Genomic DNA, 21,852 nt, shown 5'->3' on the forward strand with positions numbered 1-21,852 from the left:
TATTTATTAGTTATGGTACATACAAAGTTACTTGTAACCTAATTGTTAATTTTCTTATTTTATAAGGGTTATTAATAATTAAAATTTATTATTATTATACTTATACTTGTAATTAAATACGTAAACTACGATCAAAACAATATACATTAAATTTTTTTTATTTTAATTGTTTTTTGCTTATTTAGAAAATTTTCGGGCGAAATAAATATTATTATATGATTGTAAAGGATATTAAAAATAAATATAAAAACTAAATGAAATATAACAGTATGTTCGAAAATATCGTTTACAAAAAAAATTTATTGATTGTTGGAGAATTTGCACCTATTTGTTTTTAAACAAATAACATTTAAAAAAAAATCAAATAAAATAATGGAAAAAGTTTTAATCAATTTATTTAGAAAAAATTCTTCATCAAAGCAACATTGATTCGTTAAGGAAATGAAAGTTTTATTTGAAGAAACTAAAATTAAAGCACACCTTTGAAAATTTTTTAATAGGCCAAACGTGTTACTACTAGATGCAACATATTATTGAAAATTTTAAATTTTTGAAAATTTTGAGTCAAAATATGAAAAAGCAAATCGATCAATTCCGAACACACTATTGTAAAAATATGAATAATTCAGAACTATTGATTTTAAATTAATTTTAATATTATAATAACAAAATTTTGTTTAAGAATTAAATGAACCCAATAATTGTTTTTACAATCTCACTCTTAAATCTGATTCCATACTTTTCCTCTGTGATAATTGAGGTTGATGATGTCTTGGCAATGATACTAAATGATGACCAGGTTGTGGTAAATGAGTATTTACAACACGTTGAGATAATGTTGGTGATCTATTTGCTAAAGGAGATAGTGATGGAGAAAAACTTGGTTGCATTGCAGATGATGTTGTGAAACCAGTTTCATGACCATCATGACTAATAGATGAACGAGGTAAATGATACTGATGTGAATTATTATTATTGTTATTATTATTATTAATACCATTGTTTATACTATTACTAACACTTGAAGTTGAAAGATGACTACCTCTACTTGATAATACTGGAACATTAATTGATCTAGGTGCTATATTTGTAAGTAGTGGAGGTGGTATATGTTTTAATGGATGTGCTTGTATAGATTGTTTGCTTTTGACACTTTTTGCACTTGATGATGCTCCACTGTTACCACTATGTACAGATAATTGATCATCTTTTAGTCGAGCTATTTCGGAAAAAACATGAGCCAATGGTTGATATTGCGGACCCCAATCTAACAGATAATCCCAATTATAACTACCCGTTAATTCTTCTTCACTATGTATTATTGAACTAAGAGAACCAGTCATTGATGGTCCTGGAGGATGGTGATTATTAACACTACTCCCACCGACAACAGAAGGAGCTACATCACTATAACTTAAAACATGATCAACTCTTGGACCCATTGTACTGCCACTTGTGGTAACGTCATCAGTACTACCAATTGCGCGATCACTTCCGCCACCAGCCACTTCATTTAACTTAGCATAGATTAAATTTGTTAAATCAGTCTCATTTGATTCACTATCATACATTGTATGATGAATCCTTTCAACCGGCTGCAATTGGTGCATTAAGGTTTCTTTATTGCTGCCTACTAAACTTTCACTACCATGACGAGAAGACATTGAAGCACATCCAGGAACATTATTCCCAGTATCTACTATACCCAATCTCGCCAAATACTCTTGAGTGTTTTGTACAGATATATCAGATAAACGACCATTTCCATTATGAAGATGATCTGGACCTCCATTTCGAACCATGGGGCCCTCATTGATCATTCTAATTTCCTCATCTTCGCCGTCATCACCTTCTTCAGCCGACCCTCTGCCACTAGAACCAGATTGTTCCGACCCAGACAACTCAGAGGTAGTTGCAGCGCCAGAATTTGAACTGGCCGTATGTTGACCATATGGTGGGATTTCATCATACTTTGGTGGAGCGAATTGAGAATTGTTATTGCTTTGATTAGAGCTACTACTATTACCGTTATTTCCATTTGGTCCGCTTCTCATACCCAAAGTATCAAAAGCACTTGGATCAACGTAACTGTTAGAATTCCCCACAGTTTCTGTGCTTAAATTTGGTTTTACGATTGTTTTAGGTCTCCTATTACGCATATGCAGGAAAAGGAAAACTGCGGCAAAAGCAAATATAATTAGCAAAAATGATATTAATAGACCAATAGCCCAATCAGCCATTCCAGAACCAGAAGATATACCACTGCTTGCCAAATTGGTACTTAAATTCGTTAGAGGATCAACTGAAATTTCAACAACTGTCATATTCGTTAAAGAACCTTGTCTTCCTGAGCTGGCTGTTACCACAAGACTAACGTCGTGACTCATATCAAAATTATTATCAATTTTCTTTTTCACTAAAATAGCACCTGTTGTGCGATTTACCTTAAAATATGGATGTTGGGAACTCAACTGGTAAACTATTTTTCCATCGACACCTTTATCAAGATCTGTAGCCATCACTTGACCTATTATATATCCAATAGGTAAGAAACTTGGAGATGCCATAACGAAACGATAGGTTCGTTCTGTAAATTGAGGACTGAACTCATCTCTTGAATCAATAATAATATTAACTTTAGCGGAGGCATATTTCCCTCCGACATCTGTAGCTTTTAATATAAAGCTGTAGCGAGATCTCTGTTCATAATCGAACACAGTATTTGTTATAACAACTCCACTAGCACAATCTACTTTGAATAGTTTGGAAATGTCAGCACTACTTGAATAACTCAGTGGCTCAATCGTGTAGTTAAGAATTCCAAATCGTCCACGATCCAAATCTGTGGCCCTAATTGTAAATATACTTGTACCAATCGGTTCATTTTCTTCCACAAATTCCGTATATTCACTAAGTGGAAATTTCGGTTCATTATCATTTTCATCAGTTAAATTAACTTTAAATGGTTGTAGTGCACATTTAGGTATAGCAGCGCTGTCACATGCTCTAATTATTAAATCATAGTTCGGTATCCCCTTATCATAATCTAATTTATTATTGACAAAAAGCACTCCTGTTACCAAATCTATTGTGAACATTGCGGCATCATTACCGGACGTTATGTCGTACACGATATCCGAATTAGGTGTATTTTCTTGATCTGTATCCGTTGCTTTTATTGTTGCTATAGAATATCGTAAAGGGGATAGTTCACTTATTTCGACAGAATACTTCGAAGATAAATCAAATATTGGACGGTTGTCGTTATCGTCTTCAACTGTTAAGAAAACGTCAATCGAACTTAAATGACCGTAATCTCGTTCATATTCATTTTCATCAGTGAATTCAATAACTTGTGCATCTTCACTCATAATTAATTTCAATTTATACAAGTCATTTTTTTCTCGATCTAGCTTTTTAACCAAAATTATAGCGCAAGATTGAAAAATTTCAAAAGCTTGATCCTCATTCCCAGATACTATTGCGAAGTTTAAATTACTCTGACTTTCATCCAATAAGGATGACGTTTCCTGAATAATATTTCTATTCAATTTAAACACAATTGTTCCAATAGCGGCGTTTTCGTTAATAGATGTACGATACTGTGATTGCAAAAACTGGGTCAATCCAGAACTGCTTTTATTTAAAATAACTTTAACAGAAGAACTGGAACTTAATGATTTTTGACCAGAATCCGTTGCCAAAACATTCAAGTAAATATAACTTTTATTCAATAATACTGTTGACGCTGACTTACTATTAACATAAGTAGAATTAATACAAATCGTTCCAAACTTCTCATTTATCGTAAATCCATCCTCCTCTGGCAAAATTTGATATCTTATTTTAGAATTTCTTTCGCTTATATCAGCATCTGTAGCATTTACAGTAATAATTTCTTTTTCATCGCTATTTCCACTATTATCATTTAAACCACCACAATTTCTTATAACTTTTTCACTATTTGAGGCAACTGGTGTCGAAGTATATTCAGAATAAGTTGTTACATAAGCGGTTCGTTGAAAAATTGGAGCATTATCATTTTCATCAGTGACGCGGATAGTTAATGTGGTAGTTACCTTATGAGCACCATCAGAGGCGATTATTTCAATTTGATGTTCCTGTTTTAATTCAGCGTCAAGCTTTTGCTGCAATATTACTTTTCCGCTAAATCGATCTATTGAAAATTTTGACATATCATTATCCAAATGGTCTACATCATCAGAAAAATTATAGGTTAAAACTGGATTTGTATCAACATCATTTGCAGAAACTGTTGTTATCAATGTACCTAATTCAGTACCTATACGTTTTGAAATAATTTGAGAATGAAATAATTTAAATTTGTTTTTTTCTGATTTTAAAATATTCAAATTAATAAAATATTGATTGCAATTCAGATATTTGAAGTAAAAATATTGGTGACTATATAAGAAAAAGAAGTTTACTTACCTTCGCTGACATTGATTATTCTTGTGGGTGGGAAAGTAGGTTGATTATCATTTATATCAATAACTCGAATATGAATAGTTGTTGTTCCAGTCATTTGCGGTACACCCTCGTCGGTTGCGATTACTTTCAATCTATATAAATCCCGTATTTCCCTATCAAGAACAATATTCGTTCTAACAGTTCCACTAAAAGCTGGTTCAATTATAAATGCGTTGTCATGATTCCCATCAACAACGTGATATAAAATTCTAGAATTTGGTCCTTTTCCATCTGCATCAAGTGCTTTGACTTGTGTCACTAACGTACCTTTATTTTTACCCTCCCAAGCAACAGCAAAATATTGGGATTGCGTAAAATGTGGTTCGTTATCGTTATCATCATCTAATTCAATAGTCAGTTCAGCATATCCATATAATATTGGAGAACCATCAGTACGAGCTACAAGTACTAATTTAATTTGCTTTAAAGTCGTACCACCATTTATTTTAGGATCACTAGTATTAATCAAACCATTTCGATAGTTGAAAGCTGTAGCGTAATCCATAAAATTTCGTTCATAGTCAAGATTATCTGCTTTTTTAATCTTAATTTCACCAGTGCTAGAATCAATTGTAAAAGAATCATCTTCATTCCCGGCGCCGAATGAATACGCTATTTTTTGTCGCCTACCGTCGCTACGTACTGCATTAACATGTAAAATAGTTTTACCAATTTGAGAATTTTCTTTTAATCTAATGTTATAACTATCATTTTGAAAGCGCAAAGTTGGTGTTCCAGGCTGAGATTCTCCTATACGAATTTCGACTAAGCCCATCGTATTTTGCTGCGGATTGCCTTTGTCACGTGCCATAATTTCCAAATGTACCGTATTACCTACTTCACTAGCTAAACTTTGTGTAGAACTAATTGCACCAGTGTTAGCATTTATTCGGAATTTACCATTAGTCGAATCTGTTACTATACTATAAAATATTTCACCATTGATTCCTTGATCTATATCAATAGCGTTCACTTGAATTATTGTTTGACCTGGCTGAACAAGTGCTGCAACATTGGCTCTTAGTGGATAATGCTCGAATATTGGTTTATTATCATTTACATCTTCAATGAAAATTTGAATAGGTACTTGACGAGATCGAGAATCATATTTTCCACCATCAGTGGCAACAACCATAAAGTTAAAAACGTTTTGAGTTTCACGATCAAGTTCTCTGTATCAATAAAAATTTAACAGTTTAAGATTGATTATTAAAAAGGAAATGAGTAAGTCGAGATTATAAAAATAAAAATGTTATTATTTGAACTATTTTATTTCATAATAATTAGCAATGAAAATATATTGCCCTAATGTTTCGATTTTTCCATAGCGTATTTCCATAAGGATTGGATGCTAACAAAACTTCACTAAACGCGTTATTAGACATTATACGAGCTTTTTCGCTTTGAACTATTGAAAATTATTTCAAGAAAATAAAGAAATAATTCCTAAATTGCCTTCGGTTTTTCTTGTTTTTGTGTTATACAGCTAACAAATTAAAAATTTATGTAAGGAAAAGGAATGCTTACCCAACTGTAGTTATAAGTCCAGATTTACTATCAATTGCAAATAACCATTGTGTTTCGTTCGCTAAAGAATAAACTATACGAGCATTTTCACCAGAATCAGCATCATTTGCGCGAATTTTTAATACAGAACTACCAATTTCAATGTTTTCTAATATGTTAACCATATATTTGGACTGCTCAAAGACTGGATCATTGTCATTTTGATCTGCAACCATCACACTTATATTGCAATAACCCTGGTACGCTATTGGCGTGCCACGATCTTGTGCTTGTATTTGTAAAACATAACGTGAATTTTGTTCACGGTCTAATGAGCGAGCACTTAATTCCCCAGTATGTGCATCAATTGAAAATTTATTTCCTAAATTGCCACCTGGTTGAAGCAAAACAATAAAACACATATTTTTTCATTCATTACATATGAAAAAAATTGTTTAAAAAAAGTCAAGTGCAAGAATGCAAAAATATTACGAAAATGAAAAGAAAAATAAACGAAATGCTTACCCACTATACTATATAAAATTTCACTATTAACACCATCGTCCATATCGGTTGCTACAATGGTGTGAATCACAGCGGCTTCACTATTTTCAGGTATGGATAATGGATAACATGATCCCGGCCTGAATTCGGGAGCATTATCATTAACATCTGTAATTTTAATTATAAGTGTGGCAATATCAAATTGACCTTTAGCTTTTTGTGTCAATGATAATCGTTGTAAATCATTCGTATTTGTAGCTGCCAAGAAAGTACCATTACTGGAAATATTGCTGTTAACAATTAATTCCATAACATATATTGGAACCATATATTCATCTTTCGTCTCACGATCAAATTTTTTCAAATTCGTTATTGTACCACTTAGTAATCCAACTTGAAAATGATTGTCACAAATTCCGGGTGGTATTTCATATAATAGATAGGCTGTATGATAAATATTATGTAAGTCGACTGGTGATTATTTCAAAAAAAATTACTTACCATTTTCATTTGAATTAAATGATTTAGCACCAACACGCGCTAATATACTACCAATAGGCGTACTTTCTGATATGTTAACACGATAAACGGGTTGGAAAAACCGAGGTGGAACATTTGTTACACTATTTATAAAAATTTGTAAATATAATTGAACTTTTCGTGATGGTATACCATTATCACTCGCGCTTATTATTAAATTAAATTTGCTATTACGTTTCTGTGTTTTATATTTTTCATTCATATTTTCATGATTTTCTTTACTAATAATTTCAAAATCATTTACTTTCTCTCTTTCGTAATCATATCTAATACGGGAATTACTACTTATACTGTTACCACTGCTGCTACGGTAACTTGAATTTTCGTTCACGCTATACATGAAATCATCGTTGTTATTATACGGTGATGAATTAATTTGTAATGATCTAGATAACCGAATTAACCCAGTATTTGAATCAATTTTAAAACTTTCATCTTTATTTCCACTTAATATGGAATATGTAATTTTACCATTGTTACCAGAATCTTTATCAGTAGCTATTACATGGGTGACAACTTGACCAACTCGTATTGAATCAGTTAACACTATTTTCGCCTTTGTTATATTTCCCTCAACATTGTTCTTCTCATCAACATCTGTATTTGATATTGGCATTATGAAAACTGGATTATTGTCGTTATCATCTTGAATTAAAACATGAACTGTTACCGAAGCTGCCAACCTTTCCGTTCTATTCAATGGTTGATCCTTTGCTGCGATTATTAAAATGTATTCATTGATTTCTTCATAATCTAAAGATGCTTGTAATGTAAGAGCACCGGTTATTGCGTCAATTGCGAAAACATTTAAATCAGCTTGAGGACTATATCTTAACAATTCATATAAGAGTTCTCCGTTTGAACCTGTGTCAATATCCGTAGCTGTAAAGTTATATAAAATGTTTCCAATTGGAGTGTTCTCGTTAACGAAAATTTGTATTGGATCGTTTGACCATTGAGGAGCATTGTCATTTACATCAGCAATTTCAACTTTAACAATAATAGAACTACTTTGGGGATTATTTAAAGTTGTTGTATCTAGCGCACGTATTTCTAATCGATATTCACTCTGTATTTCACGGTCAAGTTTTCGAGCTACAATCAGTGAACCAGTTTGACCATCAATATCAAATGCACCTTCAATAGTATCTTTCATTAATGATGACAATGTGTAAGTTATATGTAAATTTGTCATCGTAACCATTTTATTATTTGAATCTGTACGGTCAGGTCCAATAGGACCAACAACAAAACCTACAGGTACGTCTTCCCGTACCTTTAATGTTAAAATAAGCCGAAACAAAAACAAAGAAATTTATTAAAAACATTTAATTTTTTACATATGAAAAATTAAATAAGCTATTAAAAATACCAGCACATATTCAAAACAAAAATATAAATAAAAAATTAAGAAGATTCATGATTTTTATGATATGATTCATGGTTGAAAATAAATTTGAAAAGATTCAACGCTCGTAATACAATAAAATTAAAATTTTGACACGTGACTTGCATACTAAATTGGATCATATCAAAACGTTCAAAATGAAATTATAAGAGCGTCATATACACTGACATATTCTCGTACAATTAAAATTATTGCTTTAGATTTTATAAGCAGAAATAACCACAATAATTGTACGTGTTGTATAGCATTACGATAATTAAAAGAAATATTAATAAAAATTCATTTCACAAAAAAACTAGACTTATTTAAAATATTTTAAACTTACAAGGAAAACCAAACTTGAACTTGTAAATGTTGGCCTGTTATCGTTTAAGTCTAAAACTTCAATACGCAGCATACGAACTGTTTGTTTGGGAGGAATTCCATGATCTGTAGCTGCAATCGCTAATCGATAAATACTTCGTTCTTCGTGATCCAATAAAGTACTTGTTCTTATTAACCCCGACACTGGATCTATCGTGAAAAGTCCAAAACCATCCGAGTCACGATTTTTTAAAATAGAGTAATTAATTGTTGCATTATTTCCATTATCTCGATCTATAGCTCTAATTTTTACTACTTCTGTTCCCGGTGGTTGCTCTTCCCGAACACTAACAACATCTTCTTGTGGATCAACTATTTCCGGAGCATTGTCATTTATATCGTTTACATGCACTTTAATGGGTACTCGAGTACTTCGATATGGCGAACCTTGATCCTTGGCTTCTACTAGTAATTCATACACAGATTTACTTTCACGGTCTAGAGGTTCCCGTGTAGTTATTTCTCCTATAAAAGTTTTTTTTTTAACACTAGTGTTTAATAATTTAGCTATTTATATTGATAATCTTACCTGTTAAAGAATTTATTTGAAGGCTTGTGTTGCTTGGGATAAGACTATATCGAATAGCCGCATTTATATCTAAATCCCTATCAAAAGCAGATACTTTACCAACTATTGCTCCACGATTCATATTTTCATCAATATAAAGCTCATACGATTCTTGAGAAAATTCCGGATCATTATCATTTGTATCAAGAATATTAATAATCACACGTGTTGTAGTATTTGCTGATGGAGATCCATTATCGATGGCCATTACGGTTAATTCAAAACGATCGCAAGTCTCACGGTCAAGTTTTTTTCTTAAATAAATCCAGCCACTATTTGGAAAGATCCCAAATACTTCTTTACCTTCTTGTTTGTCTGCATCATTAATATTAATAGATATTTTGTTTGCAACACTTAAATCAGTTCTAGGTGTTACATTAATTTTGCTATGCGAGTCAGTTGAATCTTCTTCTTTCCGAAATGATTGACCTACAAGGCAATACAATATGTAAACAATTTTAATGAAAAGGAAAGAATTTCAAATTTGTTTACCATTTGTATTAGAATTAGTTAAAACTTGATGGCTATCAATTATTTTGTATGTTAAACGAGCATTATTTCCTGTATCCAAATCGATGGCACTTACTTGTAAAATTTGGGAATTAATTGGCATTGATTCAAGTACTCTGATCGAATATTCATTTTTTTCAAATTGAGGAGCATTATCATTAACATCTTGAACTTCAATTAATACCGTCAAATTAGCTGATAATTTTGGAACTCCCGAATCTGATGCTGTAACGATAAGTGAGTGTCTTTGGGAAATTTCAAAATCTAAGTGCTGCGAAAGTGTTATATGACCAGAATGTGAATCAATTGAAAATAAATTTAGTGAATTCATAGTGAATTTAGAATTTTCATTATTTTTAGCCATGTTTATCAATTGCATATTTGAAAGAGCCAAAGGTGATTTAGTAGTACCATATGAATATGAAAGCCCACTATCCAGAAAATACGATCCTGATGATCCAGTAAAAAATTTTGAATTTGCTGAATTATGTAGAGAAGAAGTTGAATATAAGTTTGAAGATAAAGATGAAGTATTTCCTTTTAAACTATTCATAGTTGAACTAACTTTTGCAATACTATATGTTATTATGCCACTCTTTCCAGAATCTTTGTCGTATGCATTCGCTGAATATATTGGAATACCTAATGATGTATTCTCTGGTACCGAAATTCGGATCATATTTGATTCAAATTCTGGTACATTATCATTTATATCTTCAATATCAACGTTAACCTAATTAATATAAAATTTAATGATAAATATATTTCGTAATTGTAATCAAAAAAATGTACCTGCGTATGGCCGTAAGTTGATGGATTACCAAATGTTGCTAATACATTTAAAAGAACTTGTGATTTCGTTTCATGATCTAAAAGATTAGCTATTCGAATACTTCCTGTCGAAGGATCGATACTAAAATAACCATCAGGATCTCCGGAATATATTGAATATCTTATAAGACTACGACTTCCTACAATATATTATTGATTTGTGTTTAGCATATATAATAAGCATTATAACTAAAAATGCGTTTCAAAATAATCTATCACGATATGTGTAATGGAATAAAAATAATTATTGATATGTTCGCATCCATGTTGGTTTCTAATATGTACATACATCACTATTTCATGCTCAAACTTCCACATTATTTGACAAATATTTTTTGTTTGCTATAAGGATTCTCAAACAAACTTTTGCTTATATTATTTGTATAAACCGAATTGAATAAAATTCATTTAAAATAAAATAATTCTAAACTTTTACAATTAAATTTTTGATTTATAAGAATAAGCGCTATTTAAATAATTGTAACGAAATATTGGAACTATTTTTTGGTTAAACTTAAAAAAAATATATATAGCTAATTATTCAAAGCGTTTAAACATAAATAAATGAAATAAAAATAAAAAAGCAATAATATATTTATAGTTCCAGTATAAATATTTTCTAATGAACCTATAATAATATATATCTCTTGAGCAAATTATCCTTTAAAGTCTAAGCAAGAGTCAGTTCCCTTGAAAATTTTTTAAATAACTATCAAATTACTTAAAAATAATATTATGAAAATTTTATATTCTAATACACAAAACGCTATAAATATTCTTTTATATTATTTTACATACCATTTATTTGTATAAGTATTTGTATTCATATGTGAACACATAATATGAAAATTTTTCCAAGATTATTAGCCAACTGGAAAATTATTTACAAAATATAAAAAAAAGGAACAAAATTGAAATTTATCGCTGTAACTAAACCCCGATTTTCATAAGAAATAAAAAAAAAAAAAGAATCAACAATGAAGAAAAAAAAAATAGCTCAGCATAAAATAATTATGCATCAACCTGTCATTCTATTTAAGATTTCTGTCAACATTATGCAAAAATATCCGCTATAAACCTTCACAAAACCCTTTTTATTTTTTTTATTATTATTGTTATTTTTTTTATAAATGCTGAAATACTCAATTTTGTGAATTTTTCTCGTGAATCTTATAGGCTATTTAATTGATCAACAAAAAACAAAATAATAATAAAAATGATAAAAAAATAAATAAAAAGATCTACCGCACCTTTCACAACAATTCCTTTAATTTGCATTTTGATATAAAAAGAACAGAAAAAAAAGAACTAAAAACAAAAGCAACAACAACAATAAAAAAATAAGGATTCAATCTCAGGTTTCGGTAGAAAATATATAGAAAGCACTGAAAACAAAGCAGAAAATTATTATTTTTTTTTTGTTTTTTTTTTTTGAAATCGTCAAGAAACCTAACAATTAAACTACGATGCGACGACGGCTTCAGCCGTTTTTCTTCTTCGATTCTTATAAGCTTACATAGCATATAGGTACTCAATAAAAACGAATGCATAAAAACACATATACTTACTAATATGTTTTATTGTATATACATACGTGTATACATATACTCATACTCAAATATATAGGTACATTATTATTATTATATAAATGCATGCACACATATATTATCATTTTATAATACATGTACATACTTATATATGATTATATGTTTCACAGCGTAACATATATATATAAAAATACATTTAAAAATAAAAATAAAAAAAAAGTAAAAGCAAAAAAATCTGTGATTGAATATAATAATGTGAACGAAAAAGAAATCCAACCAATAAATAAAAGAATAAATGAAAGAAAATGAAAAACAAAACAAAAAAAAAAACAAAGTGTGTTCTATATTGAACTTCGGGGCAATCTAATCTTTTATAATCTTAATACCCATACTTAAGATTAATGAATTTTTGTGAAAATTGAAAAAAATTTATATTTATAGAATGATTTTTATATTGAAAATAATTGTGATATTCTCAGACTTCAGACGAATGGTAAATTAACAATCAAAAAAAAAAAAAATATAATAAAATCGAATAAAAATTTACACGGTTCCACTACTTAACCACAAAATTATTACTTTACGCTTAAGCACCTATGTATGTATATATATTCTATACATATATATGCCAATAATGTACATATTATGTGTTCACGTTTAGATAATTAATATGTATATTTTTTTGGGGATATAAATATATGTAATGCAGCCGTTAATAGTATTTATCATAAATACTTAATTCACAAATGTGCTTACATTATTTTGATAAATATATTTTTCGCTTCTGTGAATACGTTCGTAGGTACATATATACATATTAATTATTATAAAGGGCAGAAATTCACTTCTGTAAATTGAATGTGATGAACCATGGAGAAATCTATATGAGAAATCAAATTCTGTAACGAAACAAATGTTATTGTTTTTTTTTCTTCAACATTGATTGAGACATAGAATCTGCAATGTTTCCATTTTTTCAAGAAAATCTATCCATATTAGGTATATTGAAGCTTAAATCCGAATTGAAATTGAATTTTAGAATCATTTTTATATATGTAGTATAGAAAAAGAGAAAATTTTGTAATTAGAAATCAAAAACTAGTAAGGAATAATAATTAAAAATTTCGAGTTTTATTAAAAGAACGTGATACATTCATTTTTATCCATAAGTATACGAGAGTACGTTTATTTAAAATTATTATAGATTCGATTGAAAGTTAAAAATTAAGGGTTTTGGACTTCTTCTCCTTGTAGTATTTTTTTAAATAAACTTCTCTACGAGAGGCTTATTGCTTGAAGATATTCTAAAAATGAAAATGAATAAATTTCTGCACTATAAAAAAATTTAATGAATAACAAAAATAATATTTTAGACAAAACAAAAGAATCCTCGGAATTAACAAACGTTAATTATGTTATATGTGATCATAATGAAATATGGGTGGCGTGAGTGTATAGAGTAACAAAATATTAATTATATATAAAGAAGCTTATTAAATAAAAACTTTCATGATTTTATGCAAATTTCAATTAACGCCATAATAAAATTATATTCAATAGAATTTTTTTTTTCTTGTGAATAAATAACCATCGTATGTAAAGACATATGTATGTACTTATACTTAGCTTTTAAGTTACGCACGTGAACATACCATATAATAATGTAGGAATATATATATTTATATATATATATATATATATATATATATGCATATTACAAAAATTTTCAACTCTCCCAAAATTTATATGCGAATGTGAAAAATAACAAAAAAAAAAAAATAAAAGACTGTATAACAAAGCGTAATTATATGAAGAAAATCACATTTAAAATTACACCCGATTACAAGGTACTGCAGAGCAGAGGTGCATTTAACCTAAATATACGTTTATATGATTATCCAAGGAATAAAAAATAAAAAACGAAAACAAAAAATAAAAAGAAAAAAAATAGATAGAATAATATAAAAATAAAAATTTAGCCACTTTGCATACATGACAACAATCGAATTTCTGAACTTCTTTCAAATGTGCAGACTCTCTTTCTTCCTTTTCTACATTATTAAATTCTTTTGAAAAAGAAATCCGATAAGATGCATTCCATTTGTAGACTCAACTCGAAAACAAAACAAGAAAGAAAATTATATATTTTTTTTTTATATTTCTTGTTTTTCATCTTTATACCTTATTTATATATAGGTGTACATTTATTATGTATTTATGTTTGCTGGTATGTTCATGTATGTATGAATGTATTTTATCTTTAAATGTTTGCTTTTATATTTTATGAATATTATGGTCAGGGCTGCCGTTTTAGAATATTTTTTTTTCCAAAAATGTATTTTTTTATTTATTTCCTAGAAATTTCGAAGAATTTTTCGTAAATTGGTTTAATTTTTAGCACATTTTTATTTTTTGTTTTACATTTTATTTGGTTTCTTCCGAAGGAGATCCATTTTTCTTTTGGATATTACTTATACATGCATACATACACGTGTCAAATTCTTTTTGTATAAGTAACAAAAAGTCTTTTTCTAATATTTAGCATTTAAGGATTAACTATTATAAACTTTTTTAATTTTTAGCACTTTTACGAAAAAAATAACATTAAATAAAAGTGCTTATTCTGTTTATTGACACTTAAATTGTGAAATATTTTTCATATCACTGTCTAATCATACTATGCTCTTTTTTATAAGTCGTATGCAATAACAGTTAATTTTACTTTTCAAAGTAGATAAGTAAGTTTAGGGAAAAAATTAAAAATAAATTGCATTTATTGCAGCTCATAATAAAGTTTTAACTTCTTGTGAAATGGATTTTATTTTCCCCCTATTTCAGTTTTTTCTTCCGTTCAAATATGATTGGTGTAAAGAAATTGTCCTGAGTGGCAACCCTAATTTTATGGTTGGTACACTTTTCATAATAATACAGAACTTTAATGTTTAGTTTTGCTGCATTTTAAATATTAAGTATAAAAAGTATAAAAGGAATAATTACTGAATATTTTTCACGATGTTCATATTATGTGTATACGAATACAAATACGAATACAATACGACGTATGTACTGATTGCTGTTTGTTATGCTAGAAGAGAAAACAAAAATTTGGAAAACCAAGTCATCCTTGAAACTCTTCATTTTTCTCTATTTTTTTCTAAATTTTTCTCTTGTTTTTTTTTTATTTTCAATTTTAAATTTATTTTGATAACTAATCAGATTATACTTTAAATCATTCTTTTTCATAAATCCATTTAAAAAAAATTTATCAAAATTCTAAAATTTTTACGTTATTGACTCTCACTGAGAAAAAAAAAATAAGTATGTAATATTTAATCTTTAAAATGGCTAATAGAAAATCATAAATTACTGCATAATTTTTACTACATAAGTTTAATGTACACTCATATACTTACATACATATATACATATACTTATAAATTATACAAACAGATAGATGTATTTATACACAAACTGTACAAATTTTGTTTGAATAATATCATAAACATGTAGTTATATAAATAAATAAATTTATTCCGTTACACACATACACGATACACATATATATGTGTATATGAATATATAATATAAACAAAGTATATATATGTACATATTTTAGGTTTAACAACGTTTTTATTTGTTAAGAAAACAAAACACACGAAAACAAGAAAAAAAAAACTATATTTACACATTTTTTTCTTTTACCTGTATCACTGCTGACCGCTGTAACGGCTCCTATAATTGTTCCTCTCGGCATATCTTCTTTGACCTTATAATTATAACGTGATTTTTCAAATATTGGCGGTCTTTGTGTTACATCAATTATACTAATATATATTAAGGCATCTTGAATTGATCGTAAACCTCCTCCATCCGAAGCCGATATATTTAAAAGATGTATTGGTTGGGATCTTCTTGAAATCGTATTTGGACTATTTATAAATAATTCTCCAGTTGAACGATCAATACGAAATATATTATTTTCATTGCCAGCCGATATACGATATGATACTGAACCAAAACGTCCAGAATCTAAATCAGTGGCGACAACTGATACAATTGGTGTTGAAGTTGATGTTAAAATACCAGATGATTCACGTAATGAAACATTGTATTCACGTGGATAAAAAATTGGCCGATTATCATTTATGTCAGTTAATTGAATTTTTACCATTGCTGTTGTACTAAGACCACCTGTTAAGTTAGCAAAATTTTCAAAACAAAAAAAAAAAACTATAAATTAAATAAAAAAAAAATTTTTCTTTTCCTTTTGTTATTTTCTCTTTCTTTTTCTCTTTTCTTTTTTCTCTATTTGAAAATGCGACACCAAATCGAAATTGAAAATTTTATGGTTATGTTTTGACATTTCATTTTGGTGAAATGTTTTTTAAAAGTACATATATAAAAGAATTTTAAATTGAAAAATCCATTGCTGCAGGTGGTATTAAAATATTTTTTTTCCACTACTTAACAATAAATAATTATAGAAAATGAAATTGTAAGGATTCAATTATATTTTACATGTCTTAGCATTCAGTTGTTAATAATAAATTAATAAAGATTTATTCCATTGGCTTTCTATTATATATTTCAATTATTTTAATGGAACACCATATTGATATTTTCTTTTTCCGTAAGCACAAAATTAAAAAATTTTATATAAAACTTCATTTATTCTATATTTTAAATTAATATTCACCTGTCATAAAACCAAAATTTTGAGAAAAACTTTTAATAATAAAATACAAGGCCTATTTAAATTTAATAACCCAGCATTTACACATACAAGTTACTTGCATGCAAGTTTGTATAATATTAATTGTCAATTAGTTTTTCGAAATGTCAAATTACTTGCTATTATGACGTAGGCGTTTAGCAAGTTAATTTTTGAAAATGTCTTTGAGAAGAAAACAACTAGCTAAGTTTGCTAAGTTTAATTTTTTCAAAACAAAATTCAAAAATTTTAAATTAAAAAAAAAAAAAAAATCAAAGCAACAAATTTTTTTTTGTGAATTTCTCAATATGTCAAATTACTTGCTCAAATTACTGGCAGCAAAATTTTCTTGCAAGTTGAACTGCAAGTAAACAAGCAAGTAGAAATATTTCAATGTGTTAGTAAAATTTTTGTATGTATTGCAACTTTCTTGCAAGTAACTTGTACGTGTAAATGCTGGGTAAATGTATAAATTATTCAATAAATAATCAAATAATATCAAATTATAGAATTAAATATAATAAACATATTTGTAATATTAAACCATAAAATATAGTAAATTTGACATTATAATAAATCAATGTAATTTGTTATATGAAAATTAATGGAGAACACGAAAAATTTTCTTACCTCGATCTGTCGCAAGCACAGGAAATTCATATGAATTTTTTGATTCATAATCCAAATGATCAGATATGCATATTTCACCAGTTTTTGTTTTAACTTCAAATTTAGTCATTAGTTTCGTTGTTTCACCAATTGTATAATTTACCATTGCATTTACCCCACAATCTGGATCACTCGCTGATACCTGCAAAATAATTAAAATAATTATATAATACTGAACGTGCTAAAAATAAACTTTATTGTGAGTTCAAAGCGGCACAAATTTTCGAAATAAATTGCCAAAATCGAAAAAAGAGAAAAAAAAACAGTAAGGAATACACAATGAAAAAAGTCAAAATTATTAAAACCAATAAAAGATGTGTTGAAGTAAACTACTCACTTTGTCCCTTTGAGTACGCCGTTGTGAATTAAAGTGTTATATGTGCCACTCTAAAATGTCACGAACCTAGAGTGTTATATACCTACTCTAAAATGGCGCGAACACAAGAGTTTATTAGGTTTTATTTCAGGAATTACAATCCATACTCGTATTATGAAACGTCATCATATTTAAAACACAAGTGAAATGCAGTTACTAAGTCAAACGCGGTATTATTTCCATTGCTTTTAATCTAATGCCGTGTTTATTAACCAAAAAGAATATATACATATGGGTATATACATACATATATACTGTATAAGAATATCTTGTAAAGGTGTTAAATTAAAATTAAAAATACATTACCATAACAGACTATTGGATGGGTGAGTAGCATATTATGCATATGACATCTTAAAGACGAATCGTTGCAAGACAAATTGATACCATTGAATGTCTTCGTCTACATATGTAGAATTGGTTTGTCTTTCTTCATTTCTTTTACGTTTTATTTTATTTATATTCACAATAATTTATCTTGTATATTAATATATAATATGATGTGGAAATTTAAAATAAACAAGAAGATAAATCCATCTAAGAAAATAACGATGCATGGGTAACATAATACAAAATTTCATATTTCATATTTCGTAATAATTATAAAAATAAAGTTATGTCAAAGCAGGTTCGTAAAGTAGCACGTTTCCCTTCACAAGTGAAAATACTGCTGTTAAAAACAATTTCATACATTATTTAAATTACATACTTTCACTAATATAACCAAGATATTTCAAGATTGCATACATTTAGGATGAGACAAAAAAAAATTGAAAAATTTGCCATATCATTATCGTCAAATTCAACGATAACGGGTAATTTTAATGGCATTTACACCACAGTAGAAGACGCCAGCTACTATTTTTCCGTGTCAGCAGAATTTAAAATGTTCGTGGTTTCGTTAAAATAACTAGTTAAAAAACGACATATTTAGGAGTTTAAGGGGCTATTACTTTCCGAAGGGAGAGATAGGTAAAAATTCTGCTATAGGAATAAGTCTCTAGCAAAGAACTATTTATCTACAAAATTTCAGCTTTCTACCTTAAACGGTGTAGAAGTTTTTTAAACAGACAAATGGAAGGACAAACGGACAGAGCAAAAATAACAAGCACTTTTTTCGTAATTTTCTTTAAAAGTGTTAAAAATTATTTTCGTCTACAGACTAAATGAATTTTATATTTATAATATGTATAAAATGCAACTAAATATAATGAAGCCAAAAGAGCGGAACCCAGTCAATTATAACTAAGAGAAGCCACCTCTCAAATAACATAAGGTTGATACACCTAGATATATTTTCTAAGATTAACCGTTAATATTGTTGTTGCCATTATTATTACTGATCGCATAAGCATGCAACACACTTCTGTATGGTAGGGAAGTGTAAATTAACTATTTTTTGCAAAATGTCGGTCTGTCCGTCTGTCTATCTGTCGGCTGAACCGATTTTGATTTTATCTCATATGTGTGTTTAATATAGCTGTGTTACAGATTGATCAACTTTTAAAATTTATCAAGCCTTGGGAAAACTACTTTTTTGCGTGCCGATTTTACATTTTTGGACACATGAAGTATTCAATCAATGTTTAAGTTAAAGGTGTTAAAACAATGAACCTATAAATTTTTTTTGGAAGAGCTCTGAAACCGAACTAAAGGAAGATTTTACATTTGTAAAATTTAAATTGAAATTTAATATTTGGTTCTGTTTCCTACCGAAAGTACATGGCAAACTTATCAAGAAATTCAGAGGGCACAACGCAAATTTTGCTAAGAGCCAAATTGAAATTTTTCTAACTACGTTACTAAAAGCTTATTAGTGTTCTTAAAATTTGAAAAAAGAAGGTCGACGTTTTTATATTCTAGTGCAACAACATTTTCGCAACGTAGACAATACCTGTGGTGGTCGGTTATATGTCGATCACATCAAATGTTTTTTTAATATTTTAGTTAACCTCTTTATTTTCCTAGTTTTTAGCAATTTTCCAAAAAATTTTTTGAAAAAAGTGTTTATTAGTTTCACTCTGTCCGCCCGCCCGTCCGCCCGCCCGTCCGTCCGTCCGTCTGTCCGTGTGTCTGTTTACAAAACTTCTACACCCTTGAAGATAGAAAGCTGAAATCCTTATACCTATATGAAATTTATACCTACATGGATCTTTACTAGAAACTAATTTTCGTAGAACATAATTTTTACCTATCTCCCCTCCCTCTAAAAGTTATACCCCCGAAAATCCTAAAATGCCAATTTTCAACTATTTACTGTAGTATAACCATACGCATTTTTAAATTTTTCAAACGCAGAAATATATTGGGTAGCTTCCTCTCTCGCGGCATACTATACTTGAATTTTAAAAAAGCAAAATGGACGCTAAAATGTACCGTTATCTAAAATCAGTTTTTTTTCAAATTTTTGATCACGTTTTCCTTCAACCCCCTACGTTGTAAGAGCCTGAAATTACATCTGTTAGACACTAATAAATAGTTCATTTCGCTAGAAAGATATTTTTTTCCACCTCAACCCCCTCTCAAGTTATAGCCACTTGAAATTTGTAAAATTTGAATTTTTGACGCTTTGTATTTGCGAAACCGCAAGCTTTTTCAATATTTCTACAAATGCAAAAAGCTAACGCTAAATTCCATGACATTAAAAAATATAATTATTTTTCTTAACTTACACAATTAACCCTTAAAATCGAGCATTATGTTAATCCCTCTTTATATTAATTTTCGCTTTATTTCAAAGACTGCATAAATCGTTCATTCTAAATACATGCAATCCTAGAAATAGTTTCGTATATGAATGAAAATAATTTTAATGGTGTGGTAGGTATACATAGACTGTAAGAAGTTATTTCACTTGTTGAAGGGAAAAGTGCTACAATACAAACTATTGATTTGACTCAACTTTATTATTATTTAGGTACATTACATATATGTGCATATGTATATAAATGTACCCATCAATGGAAAATTACCCAAAATATATGCTACGAGTATTAAAAAATTGGTATGTGCATTTAATAATTCACAAATAAATATAGTAAATTTTAATTTGAGATAAAAATAATTTAGTTTAAGCAAGGGTTATATACCAAAAATGTTATATGATTTAGTGAAAATCTAATTGATCTGATGAATACTATTCCATTCGGACATCGAAAACTGCACAATCTTCGTTTACTTTTATCCGGTTTTTCCTATAAAGTTCAGTTATAAGCACAGATTTTGCTCTTGTAAACCAGTTCAAAAAAATATTCAAATGACATTCGAAGTAGATAATTTTATTTAAGCCTTTAGAAGTTTAATTTATGACATCTTCAATGTCAGAATTGAGTTTTAAATAAGATTTGTGCTAGAAGTTTTTTTTTTGCTTATAAAAGAACTTTAATAAAAAAGAGACAAATGCAACAAATTCAATTGTGTTTATGAAAGGTTATTGCTTGTAACCGATGGGCTTATAAGCATGTGAATTACAAAAGAAAAGTAGATAAATGTATTTAACAGCAATTTTGTGTTGCTGATATATGTAGGTAGTTTAATTGCACATGTGCGTATTTCAGTAGTAAACAAATATTTTTAACAGATATTAAAATAAATAATTAAAATTTTATATTTTGCAACAAAAAATTCAAATATTTGTTAGGATTCGAAAGCGCATGAAAATTCTGAGTTTGATTTATACTAAACCGAATTCAAACAGAATGTATGAATTAGGATTAAACAATTTCAAAATTCGGAATTTTGTTTTGAAGGTTGATTTCACTTAAGTATACTTATACAAATATTCCTGTGATGATTGCTCTTGCTTTACATATAGAAAATAAATGTTTT

The 21,852-nt window shown here is 28.6% G+C and overlaps 1 protein-coding gene across 1 annotated transcript in view; it reads right to left on the bottom strand.

The window, feature by feature from the left end:
• Positions 1–508: 508 nt before the first annotated feature.
• Positions 509–21,852, bottom strand: part of LOC129615011 (protein dachsous) — a 47,421-nt gene continuing 26,077 nt past the window's right edge. Inside the window, exons 2-16 of the mRNA XM_055530049.1 lie at positions 17,610–17,790; positions 15,971–16,459; positions 10,683–10,861; positions 10,445–10,623; positions 9,873–10,210; positions 9,342–9,686; positions 8,775–9,277; positions 7,404–8,317; positions 7,003–7,208; positions 6,523–6,945; positions 6,019–6,391; positions 4,453–5,663; positions 3,938–4,303; positions 1,020–3,898; positions 509–956 (exon numbers count right to left, since the gene is read on the bottom strand). Of these exons, the coding sequence (XP_055386024.1) occupies positions 708–956; positions 1,020–3,898; positions 3,938–4,303; positions 4,453–5,663; positions 6,019–6,391; positions 6,523–6,945; positions 7,003–7,208; positions 7,404–8,317; positions 8,775–9,277; positions 9,342–9,686; positions 9,873–10,210; positions 10,445–10,623; positions 10,683–10,861; positions 15,971–16,459; positions 17,610–17,790 (8,835 nt within the window). The 3' untranslated portion in view covers positions 509–707. The remainder of the gene's footprint in view (positions 957–1,019; positions 3,899–3,937; positions 4,304–4,452; positions 5,664–6,018; positions 6,392–6,522; positions 6,946–7,002; positions 7,209–7,403; positions 8,318–8,774; positions 9,278–9,341; positions 9,687–9,872; positions 10,211–10,444; positions 10,624–10,682; positions 10,862–15,970; positions 16,460–17,609; positions 17,791–21,852) is intronic.

Source organism: Condylostylus longicornis, unplaced genomic scaffold, assembly GCF_029603195.1.
Source record: "Condylostylus longicornis isolate FDR11 unplaced genomic scaffold, ASM2960319v2 ptg000135l, whole genome shotgun sequence".
Lineage (NCBI taxonomy): Eukaryota > Metazoa > Arthropoda > Insecta > Diptera > Dolichopodidae > Condylostylus > Condylostylus longicornis.